Source organism: Delphinapterus leucas, chromosome 17, assembly GCF_059928025.1.
Source record: "Delphinapterus leucas isolate spDelLeu-1000000601 "Yukka" chromosome 17, BTC_Dleu_Yukka2, whole genome shotgun sequence".
Classification (NCBI taxonomy): domain Eukaryota; kingdom Metazoa; phylum Chordata; class Mammalia; order Artiodactyla; family Monodontidae; genus Delphinapterus; species Delphinapterus leucas.
In genome coordinates, this window is record NC_143145.1 from 18339056 (window position 1) to 18359767 (window position 20712).

Below are 20712 nucleotides of genomic sequence, written 5' to 3' on the forward strand. Positions count from 1 at the left end.
CTCAAACTCTTCCAAAAAATTGCAGAGGAAGGAAAACTCCCAAACTCATTCTATGAGGCCACCATCACCCTGATACCAAAACCAGACAAAGATACTACAAAAAAAGAAAATTACATACCAATATCACTGATGAATATAGATGTAAAACTCCTCAACAAAATATTAGCAAACAGAATCCAACAACACATTAAAAGGATCATACACCATGATGAAGTGGGATTTATCCAGAGATGCAAGGATTTTTCAATATATGCAAATCAATCAATGTGATACACATATTAACAAATTGAAAAATAAAAACCATATGGTCATCTCAATAGATGCAGAAAAAGCTTTTGACAAAATTCAACACTGGTTTATGATAAAAACTCTCCAGAAAGTGGGCATAGAGGGAACCTACTTCAACATAATAAAGGCCGTATATGACAAACCCACAGCAAACATCATTCTCAATGGTGAAAAACTGAAAGCATTTCTTCTAAGATCAGGAACAAGACAAGGATGTCCACTCTCACCACTATTATTCAGCCTAGTTTTGGAAGTCCTAGCCATGGCAATCAGAGAAGAAAAAGAAATAAAAGGAATAGAAATTGGAAAAGAAGAATTAAAACTGTCACTATTTGCAGATGACATGATACTATACATAGAGAATTCTAAAGATGCCACCAGAAAACTACTAGAACTAATCAATGAATTTGGTAAAGTTGCAGGATACAAAATTAATGCACAGATATCTCTTGCATTCCTATACACTAATGATGAAAAATCTGAAAGAGAAATTAAGGAAACACTCCCATTTACCACTGCAACAAAAAGAATAAAATACCTAGGAATAAACCTACCTAGGGAGACAAAAGACCTGTATGCAGAAAACTATAAGACACTGATGAAAGAAATTAAAGATGATACCAACAGATGGTATCCATGTTCTTGGATTAAAAGAATCAATATTGTGAGAATGACTATATTACTCAAAGCAATCTACAGATTCAATGCAATCCCTATCAAATTACCAGTGGCATTTTTTACAGAACTAGAACAAAAAATCTTAAAATTTGTATGTTGACACAAAAGACTCCGAATAGCCAAAGCAGTCTTGAGGGAAAAAAACGGAGCTGGAGGAATCAGACTCCCTGACTTCAGACTATACTACAAAGCTACAGTAATCAAGACAATATGGTACTGGCACAAAAACAGAAATATAGATCAGTGGAACATGATAGAAAGCCCAGAGATAAACCCATGCACCTATGGTCAACTAATCTGTGACAAAGGAGGCAAGGATATACAATGGAGAAAAGACAGCCTCTTCAGTAAGTGGTGCTTGGAAAACTGGACAGCTACATATAAAAGAATGAAATTAGAAAACTCCCTAACACCATACACAAAAATAAACTCAAAATGGATTATAGACCTAAATGTAAGACCGGGCACTATAAAACTCTTAGAGGAAAACACAGGAAGAACACTCTTTGACATAAATCACGGCAAGATCTTTTTTCATCCACCTCCTAGAGTAATGGAAATAAAAACAAAAATAAACAAATGGGACCTAATGAAACTTAAGAGCTTTTGCACAACAAAGGAAACCATAAACAAGACAAAAAGACAACCCTCAGAATGGGAGAAAATATTTGCAAATGAATCATCAAAGGATTAATCTCCGAAATATATAAACAGGTCATGCAGCTCAATATTAAAAAAACAAACAGCCCAATCCAAAAATGGGCAGAAGACCTAAATAGACATTTCTCTAAAGAAGACATACAGATGGCCAAGAAGCACATGAGAAGCTGCTCAACATCACTAATTATTAGAGAAATGCAAATCAAAACTACAATGAGGTATCACCTCACACCAGTTAGAATGGGCATCATCAGAACATCTACAAACAAGAAATGCTAGAGAGGGTGTGGAGAAAAGGGAACCCTCTTGCACTCTTGGTGGGAATGTAAATTGATACAGCCAGTAAGGAGAATAGTATGGAGGTTCCTTAAAAAACTAAAAATAGAACTACCATATGACCCAGCAATCCCACTACTGGGCATATACCCAGAGAAAACCATAATTCAAAAAGACACATGCATCCCAGTGTTCACTGCAGCACTATTTACAATAGCCAGGCCATGGAAGCAACCTAAATGCCCATCGACAGACGAATGGATAAAGAAGATGTGGTACATATATACAATGGAATATTACTCAGCCATAAAAAGGAACAAAATCGGGTCATTTGTAGAGACGTGGATGGATCTAGAGACTGTCATACCGAGTGAAGTAAGTCAGAAAGAGAAAAACAAATATCGTATATTAACACATATATGTGGAACCTAGAAAAATGGTACGGATTATTCGGTTTGCAGAGCAGAAATTGAGACACAGATGTAGAGAACAAATGTATGAACACCAAGCGGGGAAAGCCACGGGGGGGTGGGGGGGTGGTTTGATGAATTGGGCAATTGGGATTGACATGTATACACTGATGTGTATAAAATGGATGACTAATAAGAATAAATAAACATTTTAAAAAAAAAGGAAATTGGGTGTGAATTGCACCTTGAAACCCTGTCCCTGGGCGCCAGTATTTTTTCTAGCTGGGTAAGAAAGTTATCTTCTCTAGGGAGACAGCATTTCCTTGGTTTCTGTAGTGTAGTCCCCACTGCAGATAAGAGACAGATGGTCGTATTTTTAAGGATACACTTGCTTAAAAATTTAATTGAAAGATAAATAATAGCTGTTTCAGAGTCCCCTGCCCCCCACCCCACCGAGACTGCAGATCAGGAAAGATCTTTGGCAAGAATCTTGAGAGGAATGTAAAAAGGCTGTTCCCGGCAGGATGGGAAAAACTCAGGCAGACAGATTCTGTCCTTAGTCCTACCCTTTCAGAAGTCCAAATGACTTTTAAAATCTTACTGTCCAGCTGACATTTACTTGGTACATTGTATCCAGAATCTGACTACTGTAATGTGTTCTCAAATGCAGTCTGCAAATGAAGAGCCCAGTAGGAGCTTTTCACTGGCCCCAAATTTCAAAGGATTTCAAAATAGGTCAGTTGTGTATGAGTGTGTGTGTTTGTGTGTGTGTGTACTTCTCTTTGTAAAACTGAGCTCACATTTCAAAAACTTTTGCAAAACTTGCATTGATGCCGTTACTCAGCCAACATGTATTGAACACCGACTATGAATCAGGTAAGATACTACACACTGAGGAATCAATGAGAGATGGGACAAGGCTCCTACCTTGAAGGACATTAGGGGAGATGACGTGGTGATCTTAAGCAGTGGGGTAAATGAATTGATAATGATGTGTGGCGTCCAGAGGAGGGACGCCTACCTTGAGGAGATCCATGCTACGCTTGGTCTTGAGCACCAGCCGATCACTGTGCTGTCAACAGCAAGCCTGCTTCCCCCAACATCTTCCTACCCAGGAGCTGTCAACTTTGACACACGAGCGACAAACCTTACATACAGAGAGGGCACCCAAGAACTCCTGCTGGCTGCCAGCCTAGGCAGTCTGAGCCTTGCTGGAAATGTCGCTACCTCACCTTAGATCCCAAGAAGCAAATCATCTACTCCAAGTGTGGTTCTTCCAAGATGGCCCAAAGTCCAGGGACGGCTTTGATCTAACCATAGACTCTCAAGGTGAGAACTCTACCATCCCTGGGGAGTTGCTGACCAGCCTATGCTTGAACACTTCCACAGATACTGCAGACATGTATGCTTGCCCCCTTCCTCCTTCCCATTCCTCACACGGTCTCTCACCGCCAAATTATGTTCTGAGTGATTTCTGGTGCTCAGTTGAAAGGATGGAAGAAGAGGCTTGAACAGAGCAAGAAGCTCGTCGAAGGCCCCCCAGTGCACCCCTGAATCCAAAAGGATCGTGTAACTTCAACTGGCAGGTCTCAGCAGCCCTCGTGACTCACTTGCTGGAGGCCAGTGGGTTCATGTAAGGGATTAATGAGGCCATGAGTGTAGGTTTCATCCCACATGGATCGGTTAACTTCATTCTGAGAAAGGTTATTCCACAGCCACAGGCTGCAGGTGTCAAGTAATAGGAGCTAGACATGGACAATTTAGACTAACGCAGACACAAACCAATGCAAGAGGACACAGATGAGTTCATCTAGTATTCCAGCCCTGAACTGCCGCTAACATTAAACAAACAAAATATGTATTCCACACTGAGTCAGAATGCATATATTTTTCAGTGCAATGGAAGTCCTGATTCTAGAAATTAAGGTGAAATATTTGGTTTCATTTTAGTCCCATAGCCTTGTAAAGCTAATCTTTACCTTGTGCAGTATATGTTGCTTAGAGAAAAATTTAAGAATTAAAAAAATAAAGTAGAAATAAAATCAAGCATGAAATTGCTTGACAGTTTAATGGATTTGTTTCTAAGCTTTTATTTTACAGAGTTCAGTTGCATATTTGGAGCCTTTCAATGAGTACAGGTGCACTTCTCCACATTCACATATGTGTTTCTAAAATAATTTGTTGGGACTGTATAGTACCCCATCCAGAAGATGTGTACCCAGGTGCATTGTGTGGATATCTGATGTAGTTAATTTGATTTTCATCTGGAAAAAGTATCCTTTTGTTACCAGTATGCACACTAGGTAGCAGAAAAGACAATTTGCTCTGTCTCACAGTTTACATACAGTACTGTACGTTTCATTAACCAATATTGGTATATTCAAAAGAACACATAATTCAGCATGTTCTTCAGATTGCAAATCAACTTGTTCTTTGACACAAATGTTAGATAATTCACACTTGGGTAGTTGAAAAATCCATTTTGCCTCTTCCCTTTTCTTCTTCAGTGAGAATTTGGTGATGAAACAAATAACAAAGTACACCAACAGTCCTCCCCACAAAGGGCTTTTTTTTTTTTAATCATTATTTCCTGTAACACGGTGAATTTCCCCATCAAGGACTCCCTGTGCCTGGTATTGGTCAGCTAGATACAGGGCTTGCTCATACCTTGTTACACTCTGTTAGTAATTTCATTCCTTTATATTCAGACTTACCAAATGCAAAATTCCTAACAAATTATATTTTCCAGTTATTACTGGCTTTCATTTTATAGTCTCTCTAGAGAAAAAGAAATGTTGGTAAGAAATTCACAAACATGTAACATTCTTCAGAGGGTGGTGTAACTTCTTTTTTGCTTCACTTGTGCCTCTGTGTTACATTTACACTATCCCTGGACTGTGACAAAGTTGATGTCCTCTGGGTGGAAATTTAGTGGATAGAAAGTGAGAACGTGAACAGGGAAGGCATCAGGAAAATAATTTTTATTGAATGCTTACTATGATGCACTAAATACTGGATCAAGTCCTTTATATATTTTCTTTTTGTGTGTGTGTATAAACATGACATTTAATGCATTTAACATTTATGTACCCTTAGGAACATAAAGAATCAGGTTTGTTTTTTCTTTCCTTAAAAAAAAGTAATTTTAACTAAAAAAAAAAAAGTACCCAGTTAAAAGCAAATAAGAGTAGAAAAAGATATATAAGGAGAAGTCAAATTTTCTACTTCAGATGTTTCCCAGGGCAACCACTATTAGTATTTTCTTATATGTTCTTACATAAATATTTTATAAACACACAAAAGCATATATAAATATGTAAGTGTGTGTATTACTCCTTCCCCACCTTCTTTTTTTAAACAAATGGGAGCCTGGTCTATTCACTTTTGTTTACTATAGATGTTTCATTTTTGTAAACATCAATACAGCCCATTCTTTCCACAAGCATATATATTATAACTGAGTATATATACTATGAGTATATATATATGATGATATTTAACCAGGTATTCCTAGTCTTTTGCTTTTATAAACAACATGGCATTGAAAATCCTTGAATATACATACATTCCTTCACATACTTTTTAATTTATGTAGAAGCTGCCCCAATGTATACCCCAAATCTGTTACCAAACTTTTTGACCTCTTCATTTCTCTTTGGTTAACATTAGCATCTCATTGTTATTTTGATTAGCCAGCCATCTTCTGTTTAGTTCCACTGATCTTCCCATTTCTACCTGAATGAGTACTAACCTGTTTTGAATAATACAGCCTTAAAATATATTTTTATGTCTGGTAGGTTCAGTCTCCTTATATTTCTCTATAAAAGGAGCATTTAAAAAATATTTTAAGGACAACATTTCAGACTGCCTTAATGACAGACTCATACAAATCCATCACAGGCTGACCTTGGAGATATTGCGGGTTTGGTTCCAGATCATCACAACATATTTTCTTTATATATTTTCTTATATTTAATCCTAATCATATGAGGCAAGAATTATATTTTTAAAGTAAGGAAACAGAGGGTAGGGGCAAGGGATGGAATAATACTTATTGATTACAAACCATATCTAGGTTCTGTACAAGTACGGTACACAGATCATTTCATTGGATCTTTATAACACTACTTTATGAGGTGGTGACTCTTAGAACATTTCACTAATGATAGAAGAGGGTTCTAATGCAGTTTGTTATGCCTCCCAAACCTATGTCCCTTTTCGGTTTACCATGCAGCCTGCCACCTGTGCCCAACTGACACAGATTTTAAGATTTTAAAAAGGAAGAGCTAGATATATTTCTTGAAGCAACTAAAACGTAAACACCTTTGAGGAGAAGAACACTTTTGAGCAACTAAGAAAACACAATAGGAATTTGTGCTTTCTGTACATACTTCTTAATGAAGTTTTATCTGACCCTCAATCCCTTTAAATTCTTAGGCTTTTGAGAAGTGCTTTCCATTTTCTCTACTCTCACCCAGATTTTGAAACCTCCCAGAAGCTTCTCAGTTACTCTTGTTCCCTTCTTATTACAAAACACCCTCCTCCCTCCCGACGAACTCGACCCAGTCTCTACATGTTAAATCCCTGGGTGGCGGCACCCATGTCAGCAGACATTTTCCTTCATGCTGTCCTGGACTCTCCTCTCAATGAGATTCATGGAACTTCTGTCTTGCATTATCTTTTTACTGGGGTATAATTGACAAAAGTATACAAGCAATGCTTTCATGTCCATGTATATTGTGAACTGGCTACCAATCAAGTTAATACATTGATCATCTCACAGTTACCTCTTTTTTCACAAATCTTAATTATTAGCAGATTTCAAGTCTACAATACAATATTATTAACTATATCACCAGGCTGCTCATTAGATCCTCTGAACGTATTCATCTTACAACTAAAAATTTATACCCTTTGACCAACATCACCCCATTTCCCCCAGCCTCAGCAATCATCATTCTACACTCTGCTTCTATAAGTTCGCCTTTTTTTAAAAAAAAAAGATTTCACGTGTAAGTGACGTCATACAGAATCTCTCTTTCTCTGTCTGGCTTATTTCACTTAGCATAATGCTTCCAGGTTCATCCATGTTGTTGCAAATGGCAGGATTTCCTTCTTTTTTTAAGGCTGAATAATATTCCATTATGTATATATGCACCACATCATCTTTATCCATTTATCCATCGATGGACTCTTAGGTTGTTTCCATATCTTGGCTATTGTGAATGATGCTACAGTGAACTTGGGAGTGTAGGTATCTCTTTCAGATGCTGATTTTGCTTCCTTCAGATATTTCCTCAGAAGTGGCATTGCTGAATCATATGGTAGTGCTAATAATATTTTGAGGAACCTCTATACTGTGTTCCATAGTGGCTGCACCAAGTTACATAACCACCAACATGTACAAGGGTTCCCTTTTCTCCACATTCTTGCCAACATTTGTTATCATTTGTAATGTCTCTATCTTCAAAGAACTGTACAGCCAAAAACCTTTTTCAATTAACCTTTTGCTTCAAGTCAGCATTGCAGACCACATCTCCCACTGAGTTTCAACTCTGTAAGTAAAAGAAAGCTCCTCAGAGTTATACGAGCCTGTCGCTAGAAATTCAGTGAGTTACAGTATGTTTTATTTCAGTGATAATTTTGGTCTACAATATTTAAGCTTGCAAGAGAAAATAAGCTTTTGGATTTCCTCTGTACAATTTTTAATCTAGAGGTAACAAGCCCTTTGCCTAATAACTCTCATCCACCAAGTGAATGGACACCTGGAATTTCTCTAGCCAATACTGAAGTGTTTCTTTCCGTATTAAAAGATAAGGCTGAATATGCAAATACCCTGGAGAGAAGTAATATTTACTAAATTATACTCATTCTCTCCTGCAAATTATTGATATGAGAGTCTCTCCCACAAGGAGGTTGGGGTATGGAGGAGAAGGAGAGAACATAAGAGATTTGAGTGTTTACAGGGGGCAAGTGAGAAGTAGGAGCCAGTGCCTGCTCAGAAGGCAGCACTCACAGCCTTTGATTCCTCATGTTTCCTCTGCCCTTTTAGAAAATATTTACCATGAGAGTCACATTTTATGCTGTGAATGTATGTTCTAAAGTCAGTGTGAAATCATGTACAGTAAAAATCACCCTTGGAGGTGCATCAGACCCGGGTGACAGGCAGAGCCACGACGACGTTGCAACAGCCCTGAGGCTGAGTGGAGGTGAGAAAACAGGCTCACGGATTTTAGGGCTGTGCCTGGGTTCCACAACCAGCAAGTGACTGAGGCACCACTTCATCCAGTTCTTCCAACTTTAAACCCTTCTCTCTCTCAAGTGTTGGGTGCCTGCCACAGTTCCCCGACCAGGGATCAAACTCAAGCCCCCTGCAGTGGAAGCACAGAGTCTTAACCACTGGACTGCCAGGGAATTCCCCAGAATCTGCTTTTTACAAAGACTCCTCCTGCCAACCAGCTGTGTGGCTCACAGGGTCTTGGTGCTCCAGCCAGGTGTCAGGCCTGAGCTTCTAAGGTGGGAGAGCCGAGTTCAGGACATTGGTCCACCAGAGACCTCCCAGCCCCTTGTAATAACAATCGATGAGAGCTCTGCCAGAGACCTCCGTCTCAACACTAAGACACAGCTCGACTCAATGACCAGCAAGCTACAGTGCTGACAGCCCATGCCAAACAACTAGCAAAACAGGAACACAACCCCACACATTAGCAGAGAGGCTGCCTAAAATCATAACACGTTCACAGACACACCTAAAACGCGCCACCGGACGCAGTCCTGCCCAACAGAAAGACAAGATCCAGCCTCATTCACCAAAACACAGGCACTGGTCCCTTCCACCAGGAAGCCTACAAAACCCACTGAACCAACCTTGCCCACTGGGGGCAGACACCAAAAACAACGTGAACTACGAACCTGCAGCCTGTGAAAAGGAGACCCCAAACACAGTTAAGTTAAGCAAAATGAGAAGACAGAGAAACACACAGCAGATGAAGGAGCAAGGTAAAACCCCACCAGACCAAACAAATTAAGAGGAAATAGGCAGTCTACATGAAAAAGAATTCAGAGTAATGACAGTAAAGCTGATCCAAAATCTTGGAAATAGAGAAAATAGAAGAAATATTTAACAAGGACCTAAAAGAACTAAAGAGAAAACAAACAATGATGAACAACACAATAAATGAAATTAAAAATTCTCTAGAAGTAATCAATAGCAGAATAACTGAGGCAGAAGAACGGATAAGTGACCGGGAAGATAAAATAGTGGAAATAACTACCACAGAGCAGAATAAAGAAAAAAGAATGAAAAGAATTGAGGACAGTCTCAGAGAACTCTGGGACAACATTAAACACACCAACATTCGAATTATAGGGGTCCCAGAAGAAGAAGAGAAAAAGAAAGGGACTGAGAAAATATTTGAAGAGACTATGGTTGAAAACTTCCCTAATATGGGAAAGAAAATAGACAATCAAATCCAGGAAGTGCAGAGTCCCATACAGGATAAATCCAAGGAGAAACACGCCAAGACACATATTAATCAAACTATCAAAAATTAAATGCAAAGAAAAAATATTAAAAGCAGCAAGGGAAAAGCAACAAATAACATACAAGGGGATCCCCATAAGGTTAACAGCTGATCTTTCAGCAGAAACTGCAAGCCAGAGGGAGTGGAAGGACATATTTAAAGCGATGAAAGGGAAAAACCTGCAACCAAGATTACTCTACCCAGCAAGGATCTCATTCAGATTCGATGGAGAAATTAAAACCTTTACAGACAAGCAAAAGCTAAGAGAATTCAGCACCACCAAACCAGCTTTACAACAAATGCTAAAGGAACTTCTCTAGGCAAGAAACACAAGAGAAGGAAAAGACCTACAATAACAAACCCAAAACAATTAAGAAAATGGTAATAGGAATATACATATTGATAATTACCTTAAATATAAATGGATTAAATGCTCCAGCGAAAAGACATAGACTGGCTGAATGGATACTAAAACAAGACCTATATATATGCTGTCTACAAGAGACCCACTTCTGACCTAGGGACACATACAGACTGAAAGTGAGGGGATGGAAAAAGATATTCCATACAAATGGAAATCAAAAGAAAGCTGGATTAGCAATTCTTTTATCAGACAAAATAGACTTTAAAGTAAAGACTATTACAAGAGAAAAAGAAGGACACTACGTAATGATCAAGGGATCAATCCAAGAAGAAGATACAACAATTGCAAATATCTGTGCACTCAACATAGGAGCACCTTAGTACATATGGCAAATGCTACAGCCATAAAAGGGGAAATCAACAGTAACACAATCATAGTAGGAGACTTTAACACCCCACTTGAACCAGTGGACATATCATCCAAAATGAAAAGAAATAAGGAAACACAAGCTTTACATGACACATTAAACAAGATGGACTTAATTAATATTGATAGGACATTCCATCCAAAAACAGCAGAACACACTTTCTTCTCAAGTGCTCATGGAACATTCTCCAGGATAGATCACATCTTGGGTCACAAATCAAGCCTCAGTAAATTTAAGAAAATTGAAATCATATCAAGCATCTTTTCTCACCACAATGCTATGAGATTAGAAATCAATTACAGGGAAAAAAAACATAAAAAACGCAAACACATGGAGGCTAAACAATACGTTAGTAAATAACCAAGATATCACTAAAGAAATCAAAGAGGATATCAGAAAACACCTAGAGACAAATGCCAATGAAAATGTGACGATCCAAAACCTATGGGATGCAGCAAAACCAGTTCTAAGAGGGAAGTTTATAGCAATACAATCCTACCTCAAGAAACAAGAAAAATTTCAAATAAACAACCTAACCTTACACCTAAAGCAATTAGAGAAAGAACAAAACAGTCCCAAAGTTAGCAGAAGGAAAGAAATCATAAAGATCAGATCAGAAATAAATGAAAAAGAAATGAAGGAAACAGTAGCAAAGATCAATAAAACTAAAAGCTGGTTCTTTGAGAAGATAAACAAAATTGATAAACCATTAGCCAGACTCATCAAGAAAAAAAGGAAGACTCAAATCAATAGAATTAGAAATGAAAAAGGAGAAGTAACAACTGACACTGCAGAAATACAAAGCGTCACGAGAGATTACTACAAGCAACTCTATGCCAATAAAATGGACAACCTGGAAGAAATGGACAAATTCTTAGAAAAGCACAACCTTCTAAGACTGAACCAGGAGAAATAGCAAATATAAACAGACCAATCACAAACACTGAAGTTGAAACCGTGATTAAAAATCTTCCAACACACAAAAGTACAGGACCAGATGGCTTCACAGGCAAATTCTATCAAACATTTAGAGAAAAGCCAACACCAATCCTTCTCAACTCTTCCAAAATATAGCAGAGGGAGGAACACTCCCAAACTCATCCTACGAGGCCACCATCACCTTGATACCAAAAACAGACAAAGATGTCACAAAAAAAGAAAACTACAGGCCAGTATCACTGATGAACATAGATGCAAAAATCCTCAACAAAATACTAGCAAACAGAATACAACAGCACATTAAAAGGGTCATACACCAATGATCATGTGGGATTTATCCCAGGAATTCAAGGATTCTTCAATATATGCAAATCAATCAATGTGATACACCATATTAACAAATTGAAGGATAAAACCCATATGATAATCTCAATGGATGCAGAAAAAGCTTTTGACAAAATTCAACACCAATTTATGATAAAAACCCTCTAGGAAGTAGGCATAGAGGGAACTTACCTCAACATAATAAAGGCCATATATGAAAAACCCACAGCCAACATCGTTCTCAGTGGTGAAAAACTGAAACTATTTCCACTAAGATCAGGAACAAGACAAGGTTGCCCACTCTCACCACTATTATTCAACATAGTTTTGGAAGTTTTAGCCACAGCAGTCAGAGAAGAAAAAGAAAGAAAAGGAATAAAAATCGGGAAAGAAGAAGTAAAGCTGTTACTGTTTGCAGATGACATGATACTATACATAGAGAATCCTAAAGATGCTACCAGAAAACTACTAGAGCTAATCAATGAATTTGGTAAAGTAGCAGGATACAAAATTAATGCACAGAAATCTTTTGCACTCCTATACACTAATGATGAAAAATCTGAAAGAGAAATTAAAGAAACATTCCCATTCACCACTGCAACATAAAGAATAAAATACCAAGGAATAAATCTACCTAAGAAGACAAAAGACCTGTATGCAGAAAACTATAAGACACTGATGAAACAAATTAAAGATGATACAAATACATGGAGAGATATACCATGTTCTTGGACTGGAGAATCAACACTGTGAAAACGACTATACTACCCAAAGGAATCTACAGATTCAATGCAATCCCTATCAAACTACCAATGGCCTTTTTCACAGAACTAGAACAAAAAATTTCACAATCTGTAGGGAAACACAAAAGACCCCGAATAGCCAAAGCAATCTTGAGAAAGAAAAACGAAGCTGTAGGAATCAGGCTCCCTGACTTCAGACTCCACTACAAAGCTACAGTAATCAAGACAGTATGGTACTGGCACAACAACAGAAATATCAATGGAACAGGATAGAAAGCCCAGAGATAAATCCACAGGCATATGGTCACCTTTCCTTTGATAAAGAAGGCAAGAATATACAATGGAGAAAAGAGAGCCTCTTCAATAAGTGGTGCTGGGACAACTGGACAGCTACATGTAAAATAATGAAATTAGAATACTCCCTAACACCATACACAAAAATAAACTTGAAATGGATTAAAGACAAATTTAAGTCCAGACACTATAAAACTCTTAGAGGAAAACATAGGCAGAACACTCTATGACATAAATCACAGCAAGATCCTTTTTGACCCACCTCTTAGAGAAATAGAAATAAAAACAAAAATAAACAAATGGGACCTGATGAAACTTAAAAGCTTTTGCACAGCGAAGGAAACCATAAACAAGACGAAAAGACAACCCTCAGAATGGGAGAAAATATTTGCAAACAAAGCCACTGACAAAGGATTAATGTCCAAAATATACAAGCAGCTCATGCAGCTCAATATCAGAAAACCCAAACAACCCAATCCAAAAATGGGCAGAGGACCTAAATAGACATTTCTCCAAAGAAGATATACAGATTTCCAACAAACACATGAAAGGATGCTCAACATCAATAATTATTAGAGAAATGAAAATCAAAACTACAATGAGGCATCACCTCACACCAGTCAGAATGGCCATCATCAAAAAGTCTACAAACAATAAATGCTGGAGAGAGTGTGAAGAAAAGGGAACCCTCTTGAACTTTTGGTGGGAATGTAAATTGATACAGCCACTATGGAGAACAGTATGGAGGTTCCTTAAAAAACTAAAAATAGAACTACCATATGACTTAGCAGTCCCACTACTGGGCATATACCCAGAGAAAACCATAATTCAAAAAGATATAAATCACAATGTTCATTGCAGCACTATTTACAATAGCCAAAACATGGAAGCAACCTAAGTGTCCATCGACAGATGAATGGATAAAGAAGATGTGGCACATATATAGAATGGAATATTACTCAGCCATAAAAAGGAATGAAATTTAGTCATTTATAGTGAGGTGGATGGACCTAGAGTGTGTCATACAGAGTGAAGTAAGTCAGAAGGAGAAAGACAAATACCATATGCGAACACATACATATGGAATTTTAAAAAAAAAGGTTCTGAAGGACCTAGGCACAGGACAGGAATAAAGGTGCAGATGTAGGGAATGGAGTTGAGGACACGGGGAGAGGAAAGGGTAAGCTGGGATGAAGTGAGGGAGTGGCATGGACATATATACACTACCAAATGTAAAATATGTAGGTAGTGGGAAGCAGCCGCATGGCACAGGGAGATCAGCTCGGTGCTTTGTGACCACCTAGAGGAGTGGGATAGGGAGGGTGGGAGGGAGACCCAAGAGGCAGGGGATATGGGGATATATGTATACGTATAGCTGATTCACTTTTTTTTACAGCAGAAACTAACACACCATTGTAAAGCAATTGTAGTCCAATAAAGATGTTAAAAAAAATCACTCTTGAAAATCCCTTTAATCTCCCATAAAATGCAGTTCTCCTCCATGTCTCAAGAAGTCCAGCATTACTGTTCTTTTTCAAGCTTTAACACCGATACACAGATTGCTACTTCTTCAGCTGAGTCCCCTGGTTGTCTGCTTGCATTTGGAGGCTGTGAGCATGAGAAATGCATGCAGAAGTGCAGCCAGATGATCCAAAGTACAAGAAACACAGGGGGTAACTAAGTCTAACCCAGGAAACAATAGATTTCCTTTCTTGTCTCATGCTCTCACTGGGTCATACATATGCCCAGGAATGGAATGGGGGAGATGGGATTTTCCACATTATTTAAATTGTTCTCTCAATCATTTACTTAATTATCTTCCTTTCTGGTTGAGTGAGTATAGCTGAATTTGTCTAAATAAAGTTAAAGTCACAATATTCAATTCCTCTGCATAGTCAACCGGATGCACAGTTCTTGGCCACTATGCTAATCTCACTCTACCATTGGCCAGGCACTGGGTGAGGAGATGTCAGAAAACCATGGTGAACATTAGGGTATAGTGGACCTTTTGGTTCCGGATCAGAAAATTGAGAGCAGATCACCAATTTGGGGCTTTTCACAGGTGTATCAGGTGAATACAGTAGTTTCCATTTTGATAATTTCTCTCTCTCTGTTTTTCTCAACAGGCTGGTCCATTCAGGTCCAGGGAAAGGATCACCCCAGGCTGGTGTAGATCTGTCCTTTGCAACACGAACTGGTACCAGGCAGGGTATTGAAACGCATCTCTTCAGGGCTGAGATGAGCAGGGACCTCTCACATTGGACAAGGAGCATAGTACAGGGGTGCCATAACTCAGCTGAACTCACTATTGAAGTCACCACAGGTGAGCATTGTTGGCTTTGGTTTTGTGATGTCACATCCTTATGGAAAGAATGCACCGTCTACTCCACCACAGCCTCAAAATTGTTTCCATTACTGGCCATTTGGGGTACTTAAAATTCCAGAGATAAACTTAAATTCCAGAGGTAAATTTAAAATTCTTCTAAATTAAGGCACTGAATGCCCTACTAAAATGAAACCTAGGGGTCTGATTGTGAAAAGCCTTATCTCATCGTCATTCAGGAAAAGTGGGTAACTTAGATAGTCAGATGTCATTTCTACCATGGTAAACAGTGCAAATCTAGAACATTTCCATCATGGTAGAAAGCCTGATGGTATCTGCTCTGGATGAACAGGATTTCCCACAAGGCCTCTAAGGTTATGAAATAAATGAAATAGAAACCAAAAAAACAATACCAAAGATCAATGAAATTAAAAGCTGGTTCTTTGAAAAGATAAACAAAATTGATCAACCTTTAGCCAGACTCATCAAGAAAAAAAGGGAGAGGACTCAAATCGATAAAGTTAGAAATGAAAAAGGAGAAATTACAACTGACACCGCAGAAATACAAAGGATCATAAGACACTACTACAAACAACTATATGCTAATAAAATGGAGAACCTGGAAGAAATGGACAAATTCTTAGAAAGGTACAACTTCCAGGACTGAACCAAGAAGAAATAGAAAATATGAACAGACCAGTCACAAGTAATGAAATTGAAACTGTGATTAAAAATCTTCCAACAAACAAAAGTCCAGGACCAGATAACTTCACAGGCAAATTCTTTCAAACATTTAGAGAAGAGCTAACACCTATCCTTCTCAAATTGAACACTCCCAAGCTCATTCTACAAGGCCACCATCACCCTGATACCAAAACCAGACAAAGATACTACAATAAAAGAAAACTACACACCAATATCACTGTTGAACATAGACACAAATATCCTCAACAAAATACTAGCAAACAGAATCCAGCAACACATTAAAAGGATCATACACCATGATCAAATGGGATTTATCCCAGAGACGCAAGGATTCTTCAATATACACAAATCAATCAATGCAATACACCATATTAACAAAATGAAGAATAAAAACCATATGATCATCTCAATAGATGGAGAAAAACTTCTGACAAAATTCAACACCCATTGATGATAAAAACTCTCCAGAAAGTGGGCATAGGGAGAACTTACCTCAACATATGGCCTCAAAGGCCATATACGACAAACCCATAGCAAACATCATTCTCAATGGTGAAAAACTGAAACCATTTCCACTAAGATCAGGAAAAGACAAGGATGGCCACTCTCACCACTCTTATTCAACATAGTTTTGGAAGTTTTAGCCACAGCAATCAGAGAAGAAAAAGAAATAAAAGGAATACAAATTGGAAAAGAAGAAGTAAAACTGTCACTGTTTGCAGATGACATGATACTATACATAGAGAATCCTAAAGATGCCACCAGAAAACTACTAGAGCTGATCAATGAATTTGGTAAAGTTGCAGGATGCAAGATTAATGCGCAGAAATCTCTTGCATTCCTATACACTAGCAAAGAAAGATCAGAAAGAGAAATTAAGGAAACATTCCCATTTACCATTGCAACAAAAAGAATAAAATACCAAGGAATAAATCTACCTAAGGAGACAAAAGATCTGTTTGCAGAAAACTATAAGACACTGATGAAACAAATTAAAGATGATACAAATACATGGAGAGATATACCATGTTCTTGGACTGGAGAATCAACATTGTGAAAATGACTATACTACCCAAAGCAATCTACAGATTCAATGCAATCCCTATCAAACTACCAATGGCATTTTTCACAGAACTAGAACAAAAAATTTCACAGTCTGTATGGAAACACAAAAGACCCCGAATAGCCAAAGCAATCTTGAGAAAGAAAAACGGAGCTGTAGGAATCAGGCTCCCTGACTTCAGACTCCACTACAAAGCTACAGTAATCAAGACAATATGGTACTGGGACAAAACCAGAAATATAGATCAATGGTACAGGATAGAATGCCCAGAGATAAACCCACATGCATATGGTCACCTTTCCTTTGATAAAGAAGACAAGAATATACAATGGAGAAAAGAGAGCCTCTTCAATAAGTGGTGCTGGGACAACTGGACAGCTACATGTAAAAGAATGAAATTAGAACACTCCCTAACACCATACACAAAAATGAACTTAAAATGGATTAAAGACCTAAATGTAAGGCCAGACACTATAAAACTCTTAGAGGAAAACATAGGCAGAACACTCTTTGACATAAATCGCAGCAAGATCTTTTTTGACCCACCTCATAGAGTAATGAAAGTAAAAACAAAAACAAACAAATGAGACCTAATTAAACTTAAAAGCTTTTGCACAGCAAAGGAAACCATAAGCAAGACAAGATGACAACCCTCAGAATGGGAGAAAATATTTGCAAATGAAGCAACTAACAAGGGATTAATCTCCAATATGCAGCTCAATACCAAAAAAACAAAGAACCCAATCAAACAATGGGTGGCAGACCTAAATAGACTTTTCTCCAAATAAGACATACAGATGGCCAAGAGGCACATGAAAAGATGCTCAACATCACTAATTATTAGAGAAATGCAAATCAAAACTACAATGAGTTATCACCTCACACCAGTCAGAATGGCCATCATCGAAAAATCTACAAGCAGTAAATGCTGGAGAGGGTGTGGAGAAAAGGGAACCCTCTTGCACTGTTGGTGGGAATGTAAATTGAAGGAGCCACTGTGGAGAATAGTATGGAGGTTCCTTAAAAAACTAAAAATAGAACTACCATATGACCCAGCAATCCCATTCCTGGGCATATACCCTGAGAAAATTGTAATTCCAAAAGATATATGCACCCCAATGTTCATAGCCGCACTATTTACAATAGCCAGGACATAGACGCAACCTAAATGTCCATCAACAGAGGTATGGATAAAGAAGTTTTGACACATGTATACAGTGGACTATTACTCAGCCATAAAAGGGAACGAAATTGTGCCATTTACAGAGACATGGATGGACCTAGAAGCTGTCATACAGAGTGAAGTAAGTCAGAAAGAGAAAAACAAATATCGTATATTAATGCATGTATGTGGAATTTAGAATAATGGTTCAGATGAACCTATTTGCAAAGCAGAAATAGAGACACAGACATAGAGGACAAACGTATGGACACCAAGTTCGGGGGTGGGATGGATTGGGAGATTGCGATTGACGTATGTACACTAGTGTGTATGAAGTAGACGGCTGGTGAGGGCCTACTGTATAGCACGGGGCGGGGAGAAAGACGGTAAAATCTGTTTGAAGGACATATATTAAGTTAACCTTAAAAATGCACTCCAATATACATTAGATGCAGACAAATACTGTTTGACTCCACTTACACGAGGTATGTAGAATAGCCAAATTCATAGAGTCAGAAAGTACATTGGTAGATGCCAGGGGCTGGGAGGTGGGCAGGGGAGGGGGAATGGGGAGTTAGTGTTTAAAGGGGACAGAGTTTCCATTTAGGAAGGTGAAAAATTTGGGAGACGGATGATGGTGAGAATTGCACAACAATGTGAATGTGCTTAGTGCCACTGAACTGGTTAAATAGTTAAATATGGTTAAAATAGTATGTGGTTAAATATGGTTAAAATAGTATGTTTTATATTATGTAACTTTTACCACAATAAAAAAAATTCTTAAAAAAATTCTTTTAAAAAGAATTAATTAAGTGGAATATAAATCCTTTCTCCATCTCTGCTCTGAAGCAGAACTATTCCTCTATCCTAAACGAATATCTGTCTCTTGAGGTTCCTGAATTAGGTGTTTCATCCAGGGAGGGATGCCATATAAAAACAAGACATTTTGTGTTTACTTTAGGTTAAAATAAATTAAGTTGGCCTAAAAAAAAAAAAAAAAAAGACCTCTTAGGTACAGCGTTTCCAAACTTCAGTCACACTGAAAACAAGAACAACAAAAACAAAGTTTTTTAGTTGTACCCTCAGAAGCCTCCGATCGCTGATGCCTATCCCTAGAGATTGTGACGCAGCAGTTCTGGGGCAGGGCCTGAGAGTTTGCATCTAGTACGATACCAGGCAGTGCTGGTGCTGCTGGTCCGTGGACCACTCGGTGTGCAGTACTGCACTAGGGTGCAACTTCCTCCAGCACCCAGGAGGATTCTAAAAGATGGGACCCACGTCAACGTGTAGTAGGGTTTCTCCACATTTCCTTTACTGGTGCAAACATGAAAAACCAGATGTTTTGTAGAATTTCTGCTGCAGCATCTCTGAGATAATCACTGTCTTTTAAAAAATTATCCTGAAACTAGTTAGTACCCCCCAGTATTTTCCAACATTGTTGAAAATGTCTCTCGGAGTGTCACTGAAGTTTTTATTTTTTAAGCCACTCTGTATGGCACAAAAAACTAGAGTTTCAAACCTGAGAGTTGGAAAAGGCTCAAGTCACCTGAAAACTAAATCTAATGAAGTTATACGTGTAATTGCAGAGAAGTCCAGACTCCTTGCAACAACTTCTGGGGTGTTCTAGAAAAGAATGAAGATGGCCAAAGGGGTTTGGTTTAGTTTACATTCCACAAATTTCATAAAATCCTTCTCTCAGTAAGCTGAACTCTACTTTGACAGGAAAACAATGAGGCTGTTAATAGACTAGCCAAAGGAGAATAACAAAGAATTGTGTGGACTGAGCCAGCTGGGTGGTGGGAGAGAAGAAATTATGGAAATGGCCAAAGGTGCAGCCCAGTTTCAAATGGAAAGATGCCTGCAGAGAGTTGGGGGGAGGGGCTTATGTTTTAATCAGAGCTTCAATTAACTTGATAATGGGTTCAGTTTATCCTGTGTAGATTAAGAACGTCTTCAGATACTGATTACATTATATATAAAGGCCACGAATACCACTTTAGGTCAATTAAAATTAAAAGTAACCAGAGTCAATTAATTCAAACCATCCAGTGGCACAGCTTTCAAATTCAAACATAGAGGAAGGGGGAAAAAACATGTTTAGAGCTCAGGCACCCACATATTCTGCATATGTTAGAAGTGAAAACTTTCAAAAACGAGGATTCGAGATGGGAAGTCATAACTACATCTGTGCCGTGTCTGTGTTATGTTTTGGTCATCCTTGAACTGGACGGGTGGCAGGGGTCTAGGGCCCTTCTGAGAGGATAACTTAAGACTTGCCAAGGGGCTGTTCCCAGGACTCATTAGAGAATGCACCTTTGGAAAATACCAACCCTTTGTTACAAGTTGAAAGATGGCTGCGGTTAGTCGTCGAAGGAAGGGGTATATGTTTTAACCAATTAAAAGCCACCTCATTCTGTGGGAAGATAGACACTCTGTTCCTTCCCCCAAACTCTGAGGGGCTCCTCCCACCCCAGTTATTAGTCTGAGAGCCTCTTTGCCAAGATCCCTCCCCACATGCCTCTGTGTCCTGAGC

General features: G+C 38.4%; 2 protein-coding genes across 5 annotated transcripts in view; one reads left to right on the forward strand and one right to left on the reverse strand.

The window, feature by feature from the left end:
- SNTB1 (syntrophin beta 1) overlaps positions 1 to 20712 on the forward strand; it is a 223003-nt gene that overhangs the window by 196163 nt on the left and 6128 nt on the right. For all 4 annotated transcript variants that reach the window (XM_030764072.2, XM_030764073.2, XM_030764074.2 and 1 more), the window contains one exon: positions 15053 to 15249. In XM_030764072.2, the coding sequence (XP_030619932.1) occupies positions 15053 to 15249 (197 nt within the window). The remainder of the gene's footprint in view (positions 1 to 15052; positions 15250 to 20712) is intronic.
- Positions 1 to 20712, reverse strand: part of MTBP (MDM2 binding protein) — a 128875-nt gene that overhangs the window by 12625 nt on the left and 95538 nt on the right. The window lies entirely within an intron of this gene.